Genomic DNA, 24258 nt, shown 5'->3' on the forward strand with positions numbered 1-24258 from the left:
GGGATTCATTCTGCTTTCCCCAGTTTCAGAGACTTGGATCTTCAAGTCACCCTGTCGCTTTAAGAGGGGACACTCTTGAAAGGGCATTCCCTGGAGAGGTTAAAGCAGGGAACTCAGCCCTCCAGGAAGCTCCCAGGGAGAGTTAAGGACAATGTTCCTGTTCCTGTTGGTAGCTTGATTTCAATAAAGATAGTTCTTGTTACTTCTTACAACTTGGAGCCCATGAAATTATTGCCAAGAGAGTGGGCAGCCACCAGACGTGGGTCTGGCAGCACTCACAGGGACGACCCCAAGGATCATCAAGTCCAACCTCTTCCTTATGCAAGAAATTCGTAGATATAGCAGGCCATCCATTCTCTGCTTCAAAACATCCTTCCTGCTGTGATCGTATGTTCCACTGTTATACAGCTCTTACTATTATTTCCCTTTGTTCATATTTAGTTTTTATAAAAATAGCATCCTCTGTCCTATCTTGAACATGGGGGAATGGGCATTGCACAGCCTTCAGGCCAGCTGTGGTCCTTTGTGTGACACCCCTGGAACATCTAGAGTCTCCATCATCATTTTGTTTTGAAAAGAAAAACAGAAATTCATCTTCATAATCCTCCTATGAGTCTCCAGATACTTCTGGTTTCATGAAAAAGTGCAGGCGGATCTGGTAAAAAATGATAGCCCTCTTCAAATAATCTTAATAATCTTAGAACTGCAGAGCTGGAAGGGTTTGTATGGATCATTGATTCTAATCCCTCTCAAGGAGGCACAGTGGGGATCGAATGCCCAACCTCTGGCTCCAGAGCCAGATACCCTAAACCACTGAGCTATCCTAAGTTCTATATCTGAAAGTCTGGATGAGAAATGGAGTGAACTTGTTTTCTGCTGTTCTGGAAGGGAGGAGCCAAACCAGTGGAGTCAAATGACCTGAAAAGAGATTTCAGCTGAACATGGCAAGAGCTGTCCAACAATGGAGTGAACTGTCTCCAAAGTGGTGGATTTCTTACATAGATAGAGAGCTGAACCAAATGACCCTTGAGATCTAGCTCTGCAACTCCATGGCTGAAATCCTCTTGCATAGTTACATAAATGGCGTAACTTTTAGACACAAATTGTTTTCAGTTAAGAAATCTCAAGAAACATTATTTATGTAGATAACGTCTACAGACATTTCTTAACTTACGGCAGTTCACTTCCAATAGTTATAGCATTTGCATAAGCGCACAACAGGATTTTAGGCAGTGATTCTAAGGAAAGACTCCTTGGTAAAGTGGGCTTTTAAGCAATGGATTTGTTGTGAGACTGAGCTTTTCTCTGTGTAGCTCTCTCTGTGTGTCTTTTGTTGCTAAAGATGACATTCTCCCCACTGTTGCTCATTCACCAACATCCCTGCCAGCTGACGGCCTCACTGCCTCCAGGTGCAGTTTTTGCTACTGCAATCTTTAAGTAGTTCTTTTAAAAAATCAAGATAGATTCAACAACCAGCTAGTGCACAGGCTGGGAAAGAGGTACAGTATATGTGGGCAAGGAAAGGCATCAAGCTACAGCATGTGGGGACAATGTGTGGGGTGGGGAAGAGAGGGAGGGACAGAGAGGTTGGCAGCCCCTTTGAACCAGGGTCTTGATTATGTGCTCGACAGCTATAGGGAATGTGAGCTGGACAAGTTACATCTACACCCAACCAGCCCACCCAGATTGGCCAGGGAAGTCCTCATGGGCAATGGTTTTGTGGGGCAACATTTTTGCCCTCTCGGTTCTTGTATCTGTCCTGGTCAATGCTTAACATTTCCACAGAGGCCGGAATACTTGTTTCTCTGTTTTCCTGGATGAGTAGAGAATTTCGGTTGCCTGGGAAGTAACAGCTATTTCAGCTTGCGGAAAGTACTATTTATAATAGGAGATTTGAAATGGAAGATGGAGGAGGGAAGAGGAGGAGCAGACGAGACATGTTTCTTTCCACCATTAAAAAAACAAGGCCTTCTGCTCTGAAGACTAAAACAATTCATGTGATTATTTGGGTTGATTCATACCTCTTGCTCATAGCACAATCCACACTGCCTTCTGTTAAGGACATTAATTCAGGACTGCAGGCAGAACGTGGAAGGAGACGCATTTTAAGGGCAATTTACAACATTGATTGCGTTTTTTGAAAAAGAAGTTGTGAATTAATTTTATTGCTAATTTTGTTTTCATAATCACAAACGCAACATTGGGTTTATTGAAAGATGGCTGAACTATTCCAAGCCAAATGATTTCTCCATGTAATTACTTATTGATTAATTACAAATGCATCCTACCTTTTCTTCAGTGAGTCCAGGGCAGTTTACAGAGGTGTTTCCCTCCCCATTTTATTCCCCCAACAACTCTGTGAGCTAGACGACACTAAGGGAGAATGACTGACCCAAGAATGCCCTTGAATTACTGTACGTGGTTCGTTGGGACCCAAAGCTGGAATTCCCAAATCCCAGTCCAACATACTGGCTACCTGACAACTATTTCACCATTCATCAAAGCTAGCTAATGTTGTTATATTATTTTAAATTGGAAGACCTAGGAGATGAATTGGGTGCAATAGGGAAAGCCTGCTAGAAACAAGAGTCCTTTATAACATACACTAGATTTTTGTTTTATACCCTCCCAGAACAAAGCTGACAGTGTCTGGGTGTCAGTTTTTACATTGTCAGTGTCTGGGTATCATGGACTACTCTGGCCGCATTGCACTGGCTGCCCATCCATTTCCGCATTGACTTCAAAGTGTTAATGCTTACATATAAAGCCCTAAACTGTTTAGGACCTCGATACTTGGCGGAACGCTTACTCCCAACTAGTTCTACCCGTGTCACCCGCGCAAGCCAAGAGGTGAGGCTGAGGAGCCTGATGCCGAGGGAGGCCCGGAAGGAAGGAACTAGAAACCGGGCCTTCTCGGTGGTGGCTCCTCGCCTCTGGAATAACCTACCTCTGGAGATTCGCGCTGCACCCTCGCTGGGTACTTTTAAGAACCAACTAAAAACGTGGATGTATAGGCAGGCCTTCCCTTCCAGTTAATTCCTGTCCTTTTTCCTTTTTTATTCTTTTTCTCTTTATTTGATTTATTTTGTATTTTTCTCACCTTGCAGAATCATTTAATTAATTAATTGTTATAAATTTTTCTTGAACTTGTTATCCTTTATATTGTAAGCCACCTAGAGTGGTTGAAATGACGAGATAGGCGGGGTATAAATAAATAAATAAATAAATAAATAAATAAATAAATAAATAAATAAATAAATAAATAAATAAATAAATAAATAAATAAATAAATAAATAAATAAATAAATAAATAAATAAATAAATAAATAAATAAATGGACAAATCTGTCATGCATCCCTGTGGCATTTACTCTCTTTGGGAGTGGAAGGTCACCTAAAAGATGATGGATTGGTTTGGAGAACTCACTTTAAGATTTTCATAGTGGCATAATTTAATTTCCTGGCTGTCTTCTCGGATATGGTGGTGGCATGGGCCATTGACACAACCAGGTCTGTGCATCTCCTCTTGCATCTGCAGAATTGAATCTCTTTCTGGTTATGGGGAAACCCTGAGTGATGCTGCTGGAACCAGATGAGCAGCATCTGTGGATGGGTGGGGCGTGATTATTCGTTGGAACTGTCCACCAACTGGGTCCACTGTACTGCCACTTTTGCTCAAATGTGGTCACCACTGCTACAGTTCCCAATGTTGCTACAATTGGCACTGAAATTCAGTGGTATTGACAACAATTCTCTGTGGTGCAACAGGGTGCCAGAGTGGCATCCTATACCATAGAACACTGGCAAGAGTGTCCCTTTCCCTTGGTCATCTCACCATATCTATGGAAAATTTTCATGTGTCTCAGATGGTACTAAAATGTACTTTTGTGTCTTGTGTCTGCACAATGCAGCCCTTGTGTCTCTGTTGTGTCTGTGCAGTGCAGTCCTAGATATCCATTCTCACAAATGAGAGGACATATATAACAACCCAATTACAATGACCCAAAGTTCTGACACCACGAACCAATTTTACACTAATGGCTGTAGGTAGTTTGCAGATAAGTGACAGCTCTACTGTAGATTGTTTATGGATGCAGGGTCCAAATCATCATGTTTCTTTGAACTATTACTTCACAGCTGGATAAATGCATTGGCAAATCAGCTACCATGTTCTCTAGATTCACAAAGAGAGTATGGCTTAATAAGAAGCTGACTTCATATACCAAGCTCCAGATCTATAGAGCCTGTGTCCTGAGTACACTCCTGTACTGCAGAGAGTCATTGACCCTTTGTGCATGACAGGAGAGGAATCTGAACATATTCCATATGCGTTGTCTCCAACGCATTTTTGCTATCACCTGGCAGGACAGAGTTCCAAACAGAGTAGTCCTAGAATGAGCTGGAATTTAAATTTTAGTATGAAACCGTGACATCCACGTTGTCTCGGGCATATCATGAGAATGGCTGATGGTTGAATTCAAAAATATCTCCTGTATGGAGAATTAGTACATGGAAATCACCCCAGAGGGAGACCACAGCTGCGATACAAGGATATCTGCAAGTGGGATCTGAAGGCCTTAGGAATGGACCTCAACATCTGACATCTGAGCGTTCAGCCTGGAAGCAGGCGGTGCATCATGTCCTCTCCCAATTTGAAGAGACCTTTGTCCAGCAGGTTGAGACAAAGAGGCAGGCCAGAAACCAGCAAAATCAGGGAGCTGGACAGAGGACAGATTGTATTTGTCTTCAGTGTGAAAGGGATTGTCACTCTTGAATTGGCCTCCTCAGCCACACTAGATGCTGTTCCAAGTCCTCCATACAGAGCACATTATCATAGTCTCTTGAGACTGAAGGATGCCTTATTTAATCTACTTCACCAGGAGCCTGATGGTACTCTTGGAGCAGTTTAGTCAACCATCCTTTTTGTTATTCTGCAAAGTTTACTGCAGCTAAGATAGGAGACAGAGCCTCTTGGTTATGGGTTCCTATTTCAATGATAGCTGCATGTCATTAAAACACTGTCCTTTTAAGAAATAGACATTTCCAGAAACTGTTAGATTTTGTGCTGCCCGGCACTTTCCACAGTGTGTGATATGACCATGGCTGCAGTTTCTTGGTATCATAGTCATAAACAAGTTTACAGAGCAATTGACTCTAGAATATCCTTGTTAAGTACTGCATCCATGAAATGTAACAGCACTTTCTATAGTGACAAGCAACTGATGCAAAGCTTTCTGCTTGCCTGCACAGCTATGAGTAAAGGAACTGTCCAGTGCTGAATTATCTGAAAAGCTGGTCTTCCCTTGTCTTGTCATCATCAGTAATCTGTAGAAATGCATTCTGCTATTGACTGCACTGGAGTTTCTGATGATGCAGGAATAAAGACTGGAGATGAAATTTTTTTAAAAGGTGACTACATGAAAATCTCATATTAAAATGCATAAAAATACGTACAGCACATTCAGAAGAGTACATTAAGAGAAAAAGAGCCTATGTCTCTATCTGGAATTAATCACTTCAGCAGGAATGTTTTGGAATCAGTACATTGCATTTCAGTAGCAATATAGCTTAGAAAACCTGAAAGTATGGTACAAATGTGGAGAAGAGTTGAATAGTTTTTAATATCTGTTACAGGCAATGAAAGTGGTTTGGGGGAAGGTTGTGGAAAGCACAGTCCTGTTGACATGGTTTTTCCCTCTCCTTCCCTTCTTCTGTCACTTACTGAGAACATCATCAATTTTTAAAACCTGCTTTTATTCCTCCATTTCATAGAACTATAAAATAATGGAGATGGAGAGTGATTGTGCACTAAAGGACCTGCACCAGTACAGTAGCAGCAAGGGGGGGGGGCAATGCCAGCCAACCTTCCATCACATGCAGCAACAGCAAATAATGAAGAAGGTCTGGCTAGCATTTAGGGGTTTCACAGAGCAAGAAGAAATCATCAATGTTCATAGCACTTCAAAGAGGAGTACCAGTAGCTGTCTTCTAGAACCCAAGTCCCTCACCCCTGCAGCAACAAAGGGGAAGGCATATTGAGACACTGTCTTGACAAGCATGGCAGAGGTCTGTTCACCAGAGAAGGACATGGCAGAGAAAGAGGCAGAGATGTACATGCAGAAGCCCTGCAACTCAAAAGAGACTGATCCCTTGCCTTCCTGGATGGAGAAGGAGTGTATCTGGGGTGGTCTGGCCAAGGTGGCAGCGGGACTGCTGTCTGATCCACAAACTAGTGTGCTGCTTAGGAAGTGTTCAATGGGATTTACATGAGGTTGATTTACCAATCAGCAGTCAATTCATTTTTGAACTGTAGTGCTGGAGGAGACTCTTGAGAGTCACCTGGACTGCAAAGAGAACAAACCTATCCATTCTGAAGGAAATCAACCCCGAGTGCTCACTGGAAGGACAGATCCTGAAGCTGAGGCTCCAATACTTTGGCCATCTCATGAGAAGAGAAGACTCCTTGGAAAAGACCCTGATGTCGGGAAAGTGTGAAGGAAAGACGAGAAGGGGACGATAGCGGACGAGATGGTTGGACAGTGTCATCGAAGCGACCAACATGAATTTGACCCAACTCCAGGAGACAGTGTAAGACAGGAGGGCCTGGTGTGCTCTGGTCCATGGGGTCACAAAAAGTCAGACACGACTTAACAACTAAACAACAAGAAGTCAATTCATTGGCTCTGCTTTAGTTGAGACAAGCAAAGGGCTTCAAGACTAACTTTCTAATCCTATACAGTGAACCCATAAATAAATATTCAAGTCAGCCACTGACATAGTTGACTGTATCTCAACTCTCAAATGGTGGATCCCTGCTTGAACTTTGCTTTTTGTTCTTCTTTACAGAAAACAGGACATTGTTTGACATGAAATGGATCCTGTTTCAAAATTTATTTGGCTTTTTGTTCAGTATCAAGGGAGTGTGTTCTCCCCTTTTCCTTCTTATTCTGTTTGTTCACTACATTCTGACAGCCATTAGAAACTCTTGGGATTTTATATTGCTGAAGTTTCTTCCTTTTAATCTAATAAATTATAAAGTGCTGACCTGCAGGCTCATGCTCTCTGCAAGCTTTTCCTGGGGAGATAATTTCTTGTACAACTCCCAGTCACATTAATAAGGCTTGTGCTGGAGGACTTCTTGACAGATTATGCCCTTAGATCAGAAGAGGAAAGGAGAAATCAAATATGTTGCTAACACATGTACACACTTGTTCACGTCCTTTTATTTGGAAACCTAACTTAACCATACGTCCAGCACTGCATAACTGTTGACAGGGAGCTCTCGTCTTTAGGCCTTGTGTGCATTATATGTAAGATTAATCTTCATTAATCTAACTGAATGTGCAGACTGTGGACTCTGCTCTGGGTAGGAAGGGTGCAGAGACGCAGAGATGTTGGCAGAATTACACGAAGAATCACACAACGTCCTGAACAATAATCAATGCCCTGAATATTTCAGAAACCTTGGAAATTCCTAAACAGGTTCCTTACTGAAATTATGACTTAGGATGAGCTTTGGATTTACCGTATTTCGTGGCATACAAGGTGACCTTTTTTGGCCCAAAAAACATGCCTCCAAGTGGGGGGGGGTCATCTTGTACGCTGGATGCACTTCAGTTGGGCCAGGAAGGAACCGCCGCCATTGAGTGAGTGACACAGGGCTGCACCGGCCAGGGAGGAAGGCAGGCGGGCAGGCAGGCAGTCGGTCCGGATGGAGGGAGGGAAGCAGAGCCGGCCATGCCTGAGCGGCTAGAACCCGCGGCTGGGCTGCCTGCCACCCCGTGCCACTGAGCCAGCTGAGCGCTTGCTTGCTCACCCGCCACCCACCCGCTTCCCCTCTTCCTCCTCCTCCTCCTGCTGCCGCCCGCCCAGCCACTTCCCCTCTTCCTCGCCCTCCTCCCCGCCGGCCATGAACTTCCAGGGCGGTCCAGGCAGAGCCACGGGCAGCCGCCGCCAGCACCGCCGCAGAGCCGTCCACTCTATATTTTGAGTGGAAATGTTGGGGGGGGGGTTAATCTTATATGGCCAGTCGCCTTGTATGCCAGCAAATAATATGGTAGACAAATCCCAAATTGAATTGGTCTGATTCAGATTGATTTGGGAGAGGTCAGATGAATGTGGAATTCCTCTCAAGTAGACCCCAACCAGAATCTGAATTCTGCTGAAATTTAGATGTTTTTATAATGTGCGAATAAGTCGCTTCCGATTTATGGTGACCCTGTGAGTTAATGACTTTCAAAAGCTCCCATCATTCACAGAACTGATTAGGTTTTGCAAACTAGAGGCTGTGGCTTCTTATGTGAGGTCTTTCTAGCTGTCTTTTACTTTTTCTAGCATGGTTATCTTTTCCAGTGAGTCTTGGCTTCTCATGATACTGTATATGCAAAGCATGATAGCAATTGGAAATCAGAGGGATGCAAATACTATTTCTTAGTGTAGTGAAGGAGGCCCATTAAATCAATGGGGATTTAGTTCAATTCCCCCTTAAGTTCCATAGATTCAGATGGGTCTGCTCTACTTGCAACTTGCTAAAGTAAGTCGCAGTTAGAACAGGTTGAGTTGAATCAATGGAACTTACAGAGGAGGTTACCCCTATTTATTCAATAGGTCTACTCTATACTACTCTAAGCAACAGGATTTGGGCCAAAGTGTCACCAAAGAGGGTGCTGCACCTGCCTAGGCTATCCATTTAAGGAAAGCAACAGGGTTAAGAGAGGGAAAGGTAGAGCTGTATGATTGCCAGGTCAGTCACAACAAATACAATACCCAACACTTTGGAGAAATATATTGTGGCAGGACTGGTCCAGTGTTTATCACTCTTCACTAATTTTTCTCCAAAGAGCAGGAAAGTGAACATTGTTTTGGTGGTGTCTGGGAGACTTTGGAAGGATTTAAGCGCTGGATGCTTGCTTGGGTAATGCTGGCAGTTGAAATATTTCTGCCTCTCCACATCTATTGAGTACCACAATGGTTCCCAGCCTTGGATCACCAAATGCTTTTGGACTAGAACTCCCAGGAAACCTGACCAGCGCTACTATTGGGGAAGGCTTCTGGGAGTCTGAGTCCAACATCTGGGGACCCAAGGTTGGGAACCACTGTTCTGTTGCAGTATAACTTGCCAGGAGGAGGAGGAGGAGGAGAAGGAGAAGAAGAGGAACAAGAAGGAGGAGGAGGAGAAAGCAAATCTCTCCTTCCTACCTCAGTTGAATACTCCCCTTTCAGAAAAATTGCTGCACCTAAATTTCTGGTATGGCTCACCTTTCTTGATGAAGTCATCTATGTTCTGTGTGCATAACTTTCCATGACAAAAATGAAGATAAAACATAAAGGGATAAGCAGGCATGTTTTTGGAAACCCTCAACTTGTAAGCACTTGTAAGGCCTGATCCTATGCAAAAGTCTTTACACCTTCTGGAATTTGGGAGACATGACCCTTTCAGTGGGTACAACTGCTCCTGCAAGTTTACATTCAGTTCTGCCAAGAAATTAAAAGGTTATTAGCAATTCCAACCCTCTTTTTCAAAAATAAATTCCAAAGGCATGTAACACAAATATTCCAATACATCCTGTCTTAAATTTGGCCAGCACAATTTCTCCTAAGGCGGTACTATGTCTGCAGATTTCATCTTAGTCTAGCAAACATGTAATAGTTGTATCGCTTTTTTTGGCTTTATATTTATACTCAACAAAAACATATGTACTTGGATTTCTGGAATAATAATTCAGATCCAGACCCAAGTTGGATCAGGTGGCCTCACAATCATTCTGAGCTGAATTGTGGCCCTTTTTTGGCATCACTGGATTAGGCTCCAAACTGAGTCATCTGGTTAGTAAATATATCTCTAATTATTATGTCTCTTTTTTGTGTACTTGTTCTTATGGATAAGAATTAATAAGCATAAAACAGACTTCCCAGGCTTGAACCTTCAGGGGTGTTGGACTACAACTCCTATAATCCCTAGGCAAAGGACCTGTTGGCTGTGGAGTGACAGGAACTGTAGTTTAATACATCTAGAAGACAAGGCATTATATTATGAAATGCTAGTCCTGGATAAATTCACAGTTGACTGTTTTGCTTCAGCCATTGGCCTGGGTAAATCTCTCTGTCAGAGAGTGGGTGTGATAAGGGAAAGCAAAGTGCAGCTCGCTCAGGCTTCTCTGTTTTAACTTTAGGTTTTCTTATTTGAGAATTTCAGAACATCAGCACCACTCACTGGTTTCACCACCATGACTTCTCTCACAACTGTTTTCAGCTGTCTGTAGTTGTAGCACCACTGCCCCCACTGTATTTGTTTATCTGTTTCTTTAAAAAAAAATGGAAACTGTTCAAATACCAGTTTATTCCAGTAGATTGACACATTGCAGTCACACATTCTGTCAAAAATGCTGAGTGATGACTCCCTGGAGACATACCCACCTGTGCCTTTGCTTCAGTGTACAGCCACTTCACACATGTCAAGAGCAATACTTCATGTCAATATAGTACAGAGGAAGGAAGCCACCATGGAGAAGATCAAACAGCAAGCCTTGCCCTTTCTGTGTCTCTTAGTCATCCCTTTAACACTACTGTGGAGGGAATCTTAGTTATTGCCAATCACTGATTGGAGATAGTATTACTCTTGCTGGCTTTACTCCTTCTTTCTCTTCTCAGGTATCCAGAAGGGGAAGAATAAACAAAGCCAGCCACTTCCAGATTATGTTCAGCAGCACCTTCATGCACAAGGAAGGGGAGGAAGGATGCAGCTACTCTTAGCTGAAGTTCCTTTTCTGAATATACTCTGTATCTCTCTCTGTGTGTGCATGTATTAAAAACAGGTTCATGGATCATCAGTGAGTCTTTACCAGTAATTGAGGTCTCGGTGGCTCTTTGCTGATCATTTAAATTTCTGTCTTCAAACAAGCTGCAGTAAAGCATTTTCAACCTCAAAGCATTTCAGAAAACAGATGAATTAGGAGAGGGAATGAAAGTCAGTGCTTGTAAACTGATTCCTGTCCCTTTCTCCTAGTCTGGAGACAATATATAGGCAGCCAGTACACATTGCAGAACTGTCCTTTGATCTTGTGTTTCGTTGCCTTTTGGCTGTGGAAGATAAAAATGGGGAACTCTGTCTGTCTGTCTGTCTGTCTGTCTGTCTGTCTGTCTGTCTGTCTGTCTACAATTTTAGCTCATCCTGAGATCTGGTGTGACACTCAGCTGGCTCTGGGGAATAACTATGATCTCCTCTGGACCCTTGAGTTTGCTCATCAGGTTAGTGCCTGATACCAGGGATAAGGTGCACAATTATAGCAAATTACTCTTGGGTATGTGATGTGAAGAAGTTCATCTCTGACAGAGGTCTGTGTGGACCCATCTCTAAACTGACAATAGGAGACTCTTAATGCTTGAACAAAACATATTTATTTGGCACAGCAGGTGCATTTTCAACTATAACTTTGAACGGTTCAGCATCACACTTTCTCACACACTTTCTCTCAACAGTGAACTTCTCTTCTGTCTTCCACTCAGAGGGTCCCACAGGGCTTCCTTATCTCTCGTGATTACCTCAAGAACCACAGCAACAACCCATAACAGAGATGGTGGGCATACTTCCCTTGGGGATTCTGGTGGTTTTTCAACCTAATCTCAGGAGCTTCTCCTGCTTTCTCCTTTCCCTCCTTTCTCTCTCTCCACAAATATATAGTTTTCTCAGGATCTGGTGTGTTCGTTGGAAGACTGTCTTGCAGACTGGCATTTCCAACATACCTCTTACCTGTCTCTGAGTCTATCCATATCACCTGCTCCCAGCCTTCAGGGAGTTCATCAGCCTGACTGGCCTTCTCCTTAAGGGGTTCCTATTCCCCTTGCCCTTTTGTCTCTACTCCTTCATCTTTCATGTCTCCTTCTTTTGGTTTGGTTTCTTTCATGGTTGTTTCTCCTCAGCTAGCCTCACTTGTGCTCCTACTTCTCCAGCATAAATGGCTGCTTCCTTCTCTTCCTCCCCTCCTTGTCTCCCTTTCTTATCCCTTCTGTATCCCCTCCCTTCCTGAGCCCTCTGTTCCCATGCAGCTGGTGGTGTTTTTCCTCCTTGCTTTCAGTGGACCTTTCAATCTTTAAACATTTCATTCTCGCCCCCACCAGGCACTTGAGGTCTTGTAGGTTGCTGCTGTTACAGCTGGGGAATGGCGCAAAGACATGGGAGCTAGTCACCCTGTCCTCTTCACAGGGACTAGAGTTCTTATACCCTTCCTGCCAGCATGGCCAATCGCCATATTGCCTGAAATTCTGGGAGTTATTTTTTTAAGCAACTTGTCCAAACTCTGTTGGCAAAGCAATGGCAAAAAATAATTCTAGGAACAATATGTTGAGACCAGCCCCTCAGCTTAAGGGAGAGATGCATCAGCATTCTCTCTTTAGACTCTTCTAATAATTAGGATGTCTTTGTCTGCACAAGTACAAAACTATAATTTTCTTGATAGTGTAGAAGTACCTTAATGCTAGGCTTCCTCAGCTTGATGCTTGCCAGACATGTATTCGACTATAATTGTTTCCTAGCTTTTGCTTTAGGTTCTAAAAATGTTTCTGGGGGAAGAAGAAGGAAGAAGAAACCCTACAGACCACTTAATTCTGGCAACTAGATCTGAATGTAAACTTGTTAGAGCAGGACAACAATGGAACCAATTACCTCAGTAGAGGGTGAGCACTGCAGTACTGGGGCCATTAATGAGAGAACTGGACAAATGTCTGTCAGATCAACTTTGATTTGGGTTCCTATACTAAGCAGGAGGTTTGACTTAATGGCTTTATAGGCCCCTTCCAACTCCATTATTCTGTTATTCTGCCACTTTGTTGGTAAACTAGATGGATAATCACCAAGGGATTTTTTGTATACCACCATCTATCGTATTCTCGTCTTACGGACTATAGTGTGTGCACCATACTTTCATGCTTGGAGATACATCTCACTCTCTCTGAAGGGAGACTACAACCAAGTTTCTCATTGAAACCAATGCAGGAGAAGTCACGTAATAAAACAGCACATCTTCAAAATAAACTGTAGGCTGAAATTCGTCGATCCTTTAAATATTTATTGACTCAGCTCAAATAGAGCATTTGTAGAAATCAAAGCCAGCACAAAGAATAGCAGTTGAATTAATTATCCACTATGAATAGATCTATCTGAACACATGAAAGAGAATGCTGTATGGAGATGATTGTGGCAGCAACATGAACCTACACTAATCATTCCATGTGTACAAGGTGAATAGAAGTAACTTTGATTTCTATGATACGATGTTTGTGAGTTTTCGGATGGAAGGAAAAAGGGCCAAGAGAGTTGACTGTGAGGGCAGAGAAAATTGTTTGCAAGGGTCATAGATTGGGAAAGTAGGAGGTTTCCTGTCCCCATTGCAAATGGTAGTTCTGCTTAGATGTTTTACTGGTATCTGATGGATGGATTAGCATGGACATAGCAAGCCTTTGATATTTGTTAAAAAAAGTTCCAGCATAATGGATGGGTAGTTATCAAAAAAGCTCTTTGTGTCTTAAGTGGTGAAGTTATGTTGGTCATTGTTGGTTGCTACATAGACTAAGGGTGGGCAACTTGTGGGTCTCCAGATGTTTCTGGATTGTAATGAACATCATTCCTATGCAGCATTGCCAGAGGTGAGGGATTGCCCATTTGCAATCCAGAACCATCTGGAGCAGCGCTTGAATATTGAACATAAATTAATGTAACAGTATGCTGAAACTATCCATAGTTTAGCAGTGGTAGAGTGATGGTGTGGGATTAATATGAGTAACTTTAGCTTGCCATTATACTCATTTGCTTTCAAAACAATTTCTCACATGCTGATACTGTAGGGCCATAGGAGGCCAACCTATGTCAAATGCTGTAGGGAATATTTGACAGTGTCTTCCCCATGCTAGTGAGGTGTCCCAACATCTTAGCTTTTCTACTGCTAGTATATGTACCCATGTGTCAAAGACCCAGTGCAAAAATAGGGGACATCTTGGACTCATTGGTCAGTATCCTCTTGTCAAACTTTGGTGGTCCAATAGGAATGACATCCCTGGCAGGGGCAGATTGCTGCTAATTAAAGAGCACCCTTTTTGATTCTGCACATGAATGCACATTCATCTCATTGTGGAGGAATCCTGTGCACCTTGAAGTAAAAAAAAAAAGGGAACTCTTTAATTAGTTTCAGTCTGCCATGGCAAGAAGGTAGTATTTACAGCCCTCTTAAAAAGTCTCCTTTCTTTGAAGTACTCTGCAGTCCATGGTACTGACCATCACTTAATTCCACTTCTTTCAGCAAATCAAAGAATGCTCAATGTCTCTGTTTCCCAAAGTCAAGTTCCTATATAATGGTTTTCTATTCTGTAGAACCACGTTTTCTCCCCAGACATAAAAATGAATAAGGTTTGGTTTGGTTTCTTTTCCTTTCCTTTCCTATTTCTTTGTTAACAGATCTGAATTTGTATACTTAGCTGGCTTTTTGGAAGATAGCCTGGTCTGGACTAGTATCTCATAACATAACAATTAATTTCACACAAATGAACATTTTATATGAGTGTTTCTGTCCAGGTCTCCACATCATGAAAATAACAAAACTAATTAATACGCGTGGGTGGTAGGGTGGGATTTAATGGAAAAAAATTGTTTCACATCTTTCAAACCAGTGCAACAGTATAAATGGCTTATTGCACAGAAGGCAATATTTTAGTCACTTAACAGCAGCAGCGGCGACAGCAAAATCACAATTGCTTTCTTTTAAGTACACTTATTGGTTGGAAACTTTCATTATGGGTGTGCATTTGGTACCCAGATGGCGAAGGCACACAGAAAGCCCAGCATGCTGTCAGGGCAGACGGGTGCACATGTAAATATTTGGTTTTCTCCCCTATAATATTTGGCTTTGTCTAATCTAATTGCTATCAAAGGCAGAATGTTAGGAGCACACAAGGAAACAAACAATAAACACCTCCAGTAACTTGGGAAGATGCTAACCCGCCTATGTTGTAGTAACTAGTAATTTGGTTGCATGACTCTTTGCTCGCTCTCCAATTTTGTGGTGTATTCCTGCCAAGTGCACTCTTGTGGCCTAATGTGGCTGCAAAGTTCCTTTCACAAAGGCAAATGGTAGAAAAGATCAAACACTGTTATGTACCTGTTACACATATACAGGCTTAGTTACAATTGTTGTTAGGATTGCTGGGATAATGTACAAGGAAAGCTTTGGCTTAGGTGCTCATAGCACTAAATAAATAACATGTAACATTACTGCAGCCCTGGTGAAATTGCACATTTAATGGAGTTAAGATTTATGCATGAAAATGCTTAGTTATGGCATTAATAGGCTTGATTTTGAGAGGTGTGGGTGTCCGTTCCTTCCGGCTACATCCCACAATGCCTGCCGCCAAAGGTACAAAATCAGTAGATCACATTGAAGAGGTGGTTCTCACAGGAAATTCCCAAGCTAGTTCTACCCAAACTCAAAGACTGATATCATACGAACTCCTTAAAAACTCATTTACTTTTCCCATTGCAAATTCCACTCTCCATATGTCAATAGCATTTGGCTAGTATGTCAACTAAGCCTAGTAGATTCTCAGACTTGATGGAGTGGTGCCCCTTTCTTACCTTCCTTTTTCTATACTCCTTAGCCTGAGCTTCTAACTAGCCACAGGCATCCCGTGTCTGCACATATTTACCTTTGTTGCTTTAGCCTAGTCTCCATTACCTGCATCTCCCCCATAGCAGTCCTTCTCTATCTGTGACTTTCTTTTTCTCCTTGAAGCCCTGAATGACAAAACCCCTTTAGTATCCAAGGTCAACCAAGGTTTACGGCTCCCAAAGGAAACCCCTACTCCAACAACTCCCACTTTTGACCTGACAATAATAATTTGAATAACTGTTTGGGTCCCCCCCCAAACTTGCTGCTTGAGGTAACTACTTCACTCTGCAGGTGTTCTATGGTAACTGGGTCTCCAGGTATCCATGTTTCCCTTGCAAATGATTCCTGAATACTGTGGGTGAACCACATCTGGAGCAGCCCCAACTAGTGACTGTTCTGGACAGTCATTACTAGTAAGAACCTATTTTAGACACTGCTGTTTATCTTTAAAGCACTAACTTGGTTTGAGACCTACATAGTGGCTTCCCCTACACTAAGCTTCCTATGTCTTACGATCTTCAGAGGAAGTGTTCTTCCAGTTTCATTGCAGGGGGAAGCTCACTGTGTAGGAAAGAACTAGTGAAGAGCCTTCTTTTTAACCCAATCTTTGAATGACTTCTCTGGGGAAGCTTTACTAACACCAACACTTTAGTGTCAGGGTGAACATTATGTGTCCATAAAACTCAAAGTATACCACTAATCCAATAAAGTCAGAATTCCAATGAGAACAAATTTAAAAAAAAAGAGCACTAGTAGGTGTTATACTAGCCTTCTTTTGGTTTTTATTTGTTCTTATTGGAATACTGTACTGACTTTATTGGACTAGTGGCATATTTTGGGTTTTATACCTCCTTTATATTGTCCTGATATTCTAGTACCCATGGAGGTTAATGGTTCCAATATCAGTGGGGCAGTGAATCCACACCAGGGTTTGTATGAACTTTGAAATAACTGTTCAAGGTGGTCCGTCTGTTTGGGGGACAATATGGGTCTAAAGGTGGAGAGCTCCTGTAGAGCTCAGACTAAAAGCAAAAGTGGATTTAGTATTCCAGTGACACTGGAATCACCAAGTTGCCTTGCTTAGGATGAAGGGATGGCTAAAGCAAGCAAGCAAGCAAACATCTGCAATCTTCTTCCTAATGTCACACGCTGAATAACGAAATCCTGCTTTAATGGAAGAGAGGTCCATTCTTGCATAAATAACATTTTACATGTTCTTTCTTGCCTTTCCCAGGAGCCATTGACCAGTGTTCCTACATCAAGTACCACTACTCTTCAGCAACAATTCCCAAGAATCTCACCTATAATATTACTAAGACCATCCGCCAGGATGAGTGGCATGCCTTGCGTAAGTTTCGCATCTCCTTTCTTCTCTCAGTTTTATGGGCACCTGGCAGCCCGTTATTTGAACTCTACAGTGGTTTGAAAAGGGAGAATGTGTCAGATCTCTCACTGCTAATCTGCATGGTTCTGTTGACTTTTTCTCTGTGCAGGAAACATTGCATCAGAAAGGATGGTGCTGGTGATGAAGCATAACAATGCTTTGGTGTCAAATGATGTTTGGAGATGATGAACAGAACCAGTATTATTTTGGATTCAGTCAAGCCTCCAGCATGTTAGTGGCTCTGCGTGTGACACTACTGCAGAACTTCCAGTTGAGTGCATATATTAATGTGAAAGAGGTCCCTTCAGGGTTGTTCACGGATGTTGCTGAGAGTGGATTTCAGGATAGATAGGTGTTTGTGTGCTCGGAGGACGTGTGGTCTTTCAAATATTCCAACATGCACCTGAGTCACATGCAAATCATTCCTTTGTTGCTTAATTGCTCAGGAGAACCATGCATGGCATGGATTGTATAAATAGCTCATCTTGGCTTTCTGATAACTACTAGGGGATGCTTCTTGCTGGGACTTGTGTTTGGGGGTTGATAATCTGCAGGTTGATAACTGTCCTTCGAAGCTGCAATATTACCCAGTTTTCTCATACATCTACAAGTCCCTTCCTCTTTGTCTGAAGCCTTGGCCACCCACCCCAGGCTGATTCAAGCTGGTTCTTCCCATTTCTTTGCCTAAAGCTGTATCTCAAAAGCCACCAGAAGCCTGGCTGATCATCCTTGCAGCTAGTAATTCTCTCTGAAGCAAGCGTACACGACAGGGAAGCTGTTGCCTTGAGATACATGACTGATGTTGGAACTTTCTTGCCTCTGCGACACTTAGAGAAGAGGAGAAAAGGGCAATTTATGTCAGAGTCAAGAAGCATATGATGGCACAACCTTCAAAGGCCCTTGCTGTTGCATATCCTCATCATGTTTTGATGGCAGTGGTCAATACACATTGATTCAATGTTGTCATGCTTTTGGGTTGAGAGCTAACGGAAACAAATCCCATATGTTCTGTAAAGTAGAAAAAAATGCTCCGAAGGTTGTGTATAATGTATCTCATGCATTTGGAATGAAATTTGAATTCAAAACATGCATTGCAGATATGCTCTTCTACTAACAGATCACTAGTGGCTTCGGTGCACATCACGGGTTTATTCTTTGCACTTCTTTTGCTCTTAGTCCTGTTCACTCTACAGTGGTGCCTCGCAAGACGAATTTAATTTGTTCTGCGGTTAATGTCTTGCAAAAAATTCATCTTGAGAAATGCATTTTCCCATAGGAATGCATTGAAATCTAATTAATGCATTCCTATGGGCAAAAAAAGTCAGAACAAAGTCAATTTTGGTTTACAAAGTGTTTAAAGCCATAAATATTGTGCAGATGATTTTAAAAAATTCAATAAAAAAGGTTAACTTTTTAAGCATCATAGAAAAACATTGAAAAACCAGCAAACATGAGGCAGGAACAAAAAACGGAAAATATTCATCTTGCGAAGCACAGCCATAGGAACATTTGTCTTGCGAGTCATCAATCCCATTGCCAAAACTATTTGTCTTGCGGGTTTTTTGTCCTGCGAGGCATTTGTCTTGCAAGACACAACTGTAGTCAACTTGTTCTCGAAGATGAGAACAGTGGGAATGTAGCTGAGACTTCATAGATGCAAAGGATAACCCTGCAATGATTTTCTTACATTTAAACTTCCAGAAAGGCAGTGGTTAACCACTTGTTTACAAAGACACATTCCACCAATGACATCTATTTCTTTTTTTCATAGCTGTCTAGATTTTTTAAAAAGTGTTGTCATGATAAGTTATTACAGCAGCTTGCTGGTATGCGGCCTGACCCTTTGCATGTTTGTTCCGTACTAATCTAAAAGATGGGAACATTTGCTTTTTTGGGCTGCAATCCCAAAGACATTTGAATCAGCATCGCTATTCTAAGAGCTGTAGTCAGAAAAAGCAAATTTCCCCATCTCTGAGTAAATTCTACTGAATCCCCCACCTTTCCCTTTCCCTTTCTATCTATTGGGCTGCTGGGGAATGAGCAGATTGTTGGTCCAGTGAACTAAACAAATCACTCCCAGAGATTGTCTGAAATTAGGCTGCATGTCACAGGTTGCCTTCCCTTGCTGTCGCAGGGAACAACATGAGAACTACTGAATCAATGCAAGATAAAGGAAGTGTTTGCTCTTGCTTTTACAATTATGTCCACTGTTCAAATGAGTTGAGTTAGGGAATATTTGCATTGTGGACCTGAGTTGACGGAAGAGTACTTCTCACTCCACAAAGAACCCCGGGGAAGCTTGATGAGAATGCAGGGTCTTTCTTTACTAGAGGACTTTTAGTCAGCTTTCCATGCTGTGATTCCCAGAAACATACTGAGGGAATTATAGTGATATAAAATATTTTGAGGTGCAGATATGCTTCAAAGTACAGTGGTGCCTCGCTTAACGAGTGCCTTGTTTAACGACGAATCTGCATAGCGAAGGGTTTTTTGCGATTGTTTTTCGATCGTATAACAATGTTTTAAATGGCAAAACAACGCTTTGCGATGATCGGTAAGCGTTTCACTTACCGATTATCGCATAACGATGTTTTAAGAATAGCTGATCGGCGGTTCCAAAATGGCCGCCGGGTGAAGAAAATGGCCGCCCGCAGTATTTTCGTGCTCTTTCCTTTCCTCGCTTACCGGGCAGCGAAAATGGCGGCTGCATGGAGGATTTCAGCATAGCGGTGAGTTTACAGCCCATAGGAACGCATTAAATGTGTTTTAATGCATTCCTATGGGCTTTTTTGCCCCGCATAGCGACGAATCCAGATAGTGATGATTTTTTTGGAATGGATTATCATCGCTATGCGGGCCACCGAATGGAGGTTTAGGAAGGAAGGGTATGAAGGTTGCCAGAAGGCCTTGTTTTGAACAAGGTTCCCTTTGAGTGGAGATTGAGAGAAGAATCATAGAATCACAGAATCATAGAATCATGAAGTTGGAAGGGGCCTATAAGGCCATCAAGTCCAATTCCCCCCCTCCTTCAAGGCAGGAATACAAACCAAAGGATTTCTGCCAGATGGTTGTTCAAATTTTCTTGAATGCCTCCAGTGCTGGAGCACTCACCACCTCTCAGGGTGATTGGTTCCATTTCAATTGATTCCAAGAGATTGAGACAATGATCCTTTATCCACTTTGAGTTCCACCAAACTAAATAGGATTTATTTTAAAATAGATACACGGACCACTGCTCCACCTGAACACACCTGATGCCATCTGCTTCTGGAAGTTTAAAAAGGTCAGGCCTGGTGAGGACTTGAATGGGAGACCATTCAGGACATACCTTGGATATCAATCATTCCTTCTATCTACTGTATTTCCCCAAAAGTGACTCAATGTGGCTTATGATTTTTTAAAAAAGACAAATGTGGTTAAAATAAAATAAATTACGATATCATAAAACAATTAAACGTGTTACATCTTAAAACAAGAACTGTGTAAAACAATTTACTACAACTTAAATAAACATTTTTTAAAAGTTTAATTTTAAAAAGGAAATTTTCGAAAATGTACACCATTTCCTCATCAACATTCTTCCCTTGGCATCTACTTACCTGGCAAATATCTGCCTGAAGAGAAAGACCTTTTGCTGCTAGCAGAAGGGCAGGAAAGAGGAGCCAGTCTGAAACCTGAGAAATTCAAAACCATCAAAGAATCCAGTCTGAAACCCTGACATGCCACTGCCAGTCAGAGCTGACAATACCGGGTTATATGAATGAATGTTTATTTATTATTTATTTATTTAATTTATATCCCGCCTATCTGGTCAGTTATGTTCTAACTTAGCATAAAGCAACTTCCTATGTATGTAGGGAAGTCCATGGTTAAACTGCAGGCCTGTGTACACTTCTCTGCAACTAATTGAACTCTGCAACTAATTGAACTCACTGAACTCTACAGGACTCAACAGCACACCTGTTAGTATACGTGCACAGGATTATATCACTAGACCTTTCATGTGGCAAGGGTAACTGGGTTTTCCATTTTTTTTGTAGGCAACTTTGAGTAATTAGGTAAGTGGGAGAACTCAACTCAAGCATCAATGTAAGCAACAAGAAAATCAACTGGCCATAGAAAACAGGCATATCAGGATAGTTTCCAACAGGATGAAGACTCTTTTCATGTAACGCTACTGGCACCAAGTGGGTTCTTTCCATATGATCAGAAATGCCAGCTCTTAGGAAAGGAGCCCAGGCTTATAGAACTATAGAGTTGGAAGAGATCCTAAGGGTCATATAATCCAGCCTCCTGCCAATTTAGAAATCCACAGTTAAGGATCCCTGGCAGATGGCCATTCAACCCTCAGTCAGCAAAGACCTACAACAAAGGAAGGTCCAGTACCTTCCAAGGTAATCCATTCTACTGTAAAAAGCTCTTTCCCTGCATGGCTCCACCCTTCTGATGTTTTCCTCTGTGCCATCATCACTCTTTCCAGAAACTGGGATGAGGCTGGCATGGAGAGAAGCCACACAATGAGCTCTTTCCATTCTCCTGGAAGGAGGTCAGGATTTAAGAGGCACTGTCTCATGACCATTAAAGCCGGCGCACTGGGCATGGGTCTGGGTCCCTGCAACCTGGACAGCTTCCCAATGTCACTGCCGCAGCATCTTCTTTCCCAGACGTTCAGACACTGTTGCCCCATTGCAGAACATGGCTGCAGTAGTACCCACTGTATGCATTGTCCCAGAGCCCCCATGTGAGTATGGAATCGCTCTGGAGGAAATGGGGATGTGCACTGCAGTGTGCCAGGGCTTTCCTCTAAGCTTAAAGAATTGCTGCCACCTCTGTCCCTGTCTGACCTTTCTCTCCCAGACCCTTGGAGAGAAAGGTCAAGAGTGAATTAGTTCCCAACTTTGGGTGACTCAGATGTTCTTGGACTGCAAATCCCAGAAACCTTGGGCAGCACAGGTGCTGGTGAAGACTCCTGCAGTCCAAGAACACCTGGGTTACCCAAAGTGGAGAATCACTGAACTAGGGAAGGAAAGCAGGGGGAGAATGAGCATTAAAGGGAAAACCACAGAAGAACAGTGCCCAAGAAAGTGGATGCACCCCGAAGACATCTCCCCTCTCTTCCTTCCACAACTTTGGCTATACCACTAGGGACTAAAATTTACCTTTTTATCATCTTCAGATTCTTGCTTATCACAAATGCCCCCTCTCTTTCAATACATCCCAGCCCAGTTGGCAGCTCTTCCCTCAATCGTTATCCTCTTGATTGCTTTCTTCCACATTTCAAGGGAGGCCAAGATTGCTTTGACTGGAGGTGGGAAGGAATCAAATTGTTCCTGTCACCTCTGCAGCACTAGCAGTTCACCACAGCCTCCTTGCAGGTCACTGAAGGCCAAGCAGTCTAAGGAAGCAAGTGAGGAGGGTTCATTAGCACTCTTCCCTCTCCTCAGACTGGCATGCAGGATGGAAGCTGAGCGGTACAGCATGTGAGGGTAACCAGCTTCAGGCGGTTGGGCCTGGATCGGTATGTTACTGAGAAATGTACTGTAAGAAAAGAATCCCACACAAGACAAGACACCCATGAGTGGCAGCATGTTTCAGTGTTCTGTGTTGGGCTTTTGTGCTGGAAAAATAAGATACACACCTCTTACAAGCTTTTGGACCCTTATAAGGTCACTGCATGGCAAATGTACTTTGACTGCTGTCAATTTCTTGCAAATAAAAAGGGTTTCAATATGTACCTTTGAAGAGTGAACTTCTCAGCCTGAAATGTCCTCTGCTCTAATATTGATCTAAGTTGTTGTTTTTTAGTCATTAAGTCATGTCCGACTCTTTGTGACCCCATGGACCAGAGCACACCAGACCCTCCTGTCTTCCACTGCTTCCCGGAGTTGGGTCAAATTCATATTGGTAGCTTCGATCTCCAACCATCTCGTCCTCTGTCGTCCCCTTCTCCTCTTGCCTTCACATTTTCCCAACATCAGGGTCTTTTTCAGAGAGTCTTCTTTTCTCATGAGATGGCCAAAGTATTGGAGCCTCACCTTCCAGTGAGCACTCAGGGTTGATTTCCTTCAGAATGGATAGGTTTGATCTCCTTGCAGTCCAGGGACTCTCAAGAGCATCCTCCAGCACCACAATTCAAAAGCATCAATTCTTCGGCGGTTAGCCTTCTTTACGGTCCAGCTCTCACTTCCACACATCTCTACTGGAAAAACCATAGCTTTGACTATGCGGACCTTTGTCAGCAAGGTGATGTGGATTGATCCAAGTGGATTGATTCAAATGTAATCATGTGGTTCCTCTGCACATTTCGGCATTCTGTTTTATGCTTTTTGTCTTTTCAATTTTAAACTACTGGGTGTGTGTAAAGGTAAAGGTTCCCCTTGACATTTAGTCCAGTTGTGTCCAACTCTAGGGGGCGGTGCCCATCTCCGTTTCCAAGCCGTAGAACCAGCGTTTGTCCTAAGACAGTTTTTGTGGTCCCTTGGCCAGCATGACTGGACACGGAATGCTGTTACCTTCCCACTGTGGTGGTACCTACTCACATTTGCATGCTTTCGAACTGCTAGGTTGGCAGGAGCTGGGACAAGCGATGGGAGCTCACTCCGTTGTGTACACAAGCTCTTTAAGCAGAGAACTTAGACAATGTTGCCAGCTTCGGTCCCCAGATGTTGTTGATGTCAACTTCCCAAAGCAGCAGTTATATTTTGGTTGATTACACTTGTCCTATCACCAAAGGTATGCACAACAAACCGCAAAGTCTAGCTTACAAGTTGTTTGTTTTCAAATCTATTTCAGTCTCTTAGTTCGGTGTCAAGCACAGCAAGAATACTAATAAGTACAGGCTGTCTTGAACAGGATAATTGTTTGAAGAAAACTTTAAAAGATTAGACCGGAGGACGCAGCACAAACAAACAATGTTGTCTCACCAAACCGGAACCGGAACCCCCTACCACTCCGTTGTGTGGATTTTATCTTATGACTGGTGGTCTTCCAACCTTGCAGCACAGAGGCTTCTGCAGTTTAAACTGCAGTGCCACTAATTAAATGATACAAAGAGTTTGGCATTATCATACATTGTACTGTTGGTCTGAGTATGGTTCTCTAATGGAATGGTACGGTGATGGGAATGGTGGTGATGTTGGTGCTGATAATGATGATGCATATACTGTACTAGGATTTTTCCCATTTAAGAATGCAATTCATTTAAGAACTTCCACAGGGTCAG

At 42.6% G+C, this 24258-nt stretch overlaps 1 protein-coding gene across 2 annotated transcripts in view; it reads left to right on the plus strand.

Annotated features, from left to right (window-relative positions):
- The window catches only part of TMEM178B (transmembrane protein 178B), a 346918-nt gene that overhangs the window by 56490 nt on the left and 266170 nt on the right, over positions 1-24258 (plus strand). For both annotated transcript variants that reach the window (XR_013536734.1, XM_020792237.3), the window contains exon 2: positions 16887-17000. Coding sequence is in view for 1 of the 2 variants with exons in the window: in XM_020792237.3 (XP_020647896.1) it covers positions 16887-17000 (114 nt within the window). In the remaining variant the exon portion in view is untranslated. The remainder of the gene's footprint in view (positions 1-16886; positions 17001-24258) is intronic.

Source organism: Pogona vitticeps, chromosome 5, assembly GCF_051106095.1.
Source record: "Pogona vitticeps strain Pit_001003342236 chromosome 5, PviZW2.1, whole genome shotgun sequence".
In the NCBI taxonomy this organism is placed as follows: domain Eukaryota; kingdom Metazoa; phylum Chordata; class Lepidosauria; order Squamata; family Agamidae; genus Pogona; species Pogona vitticeps.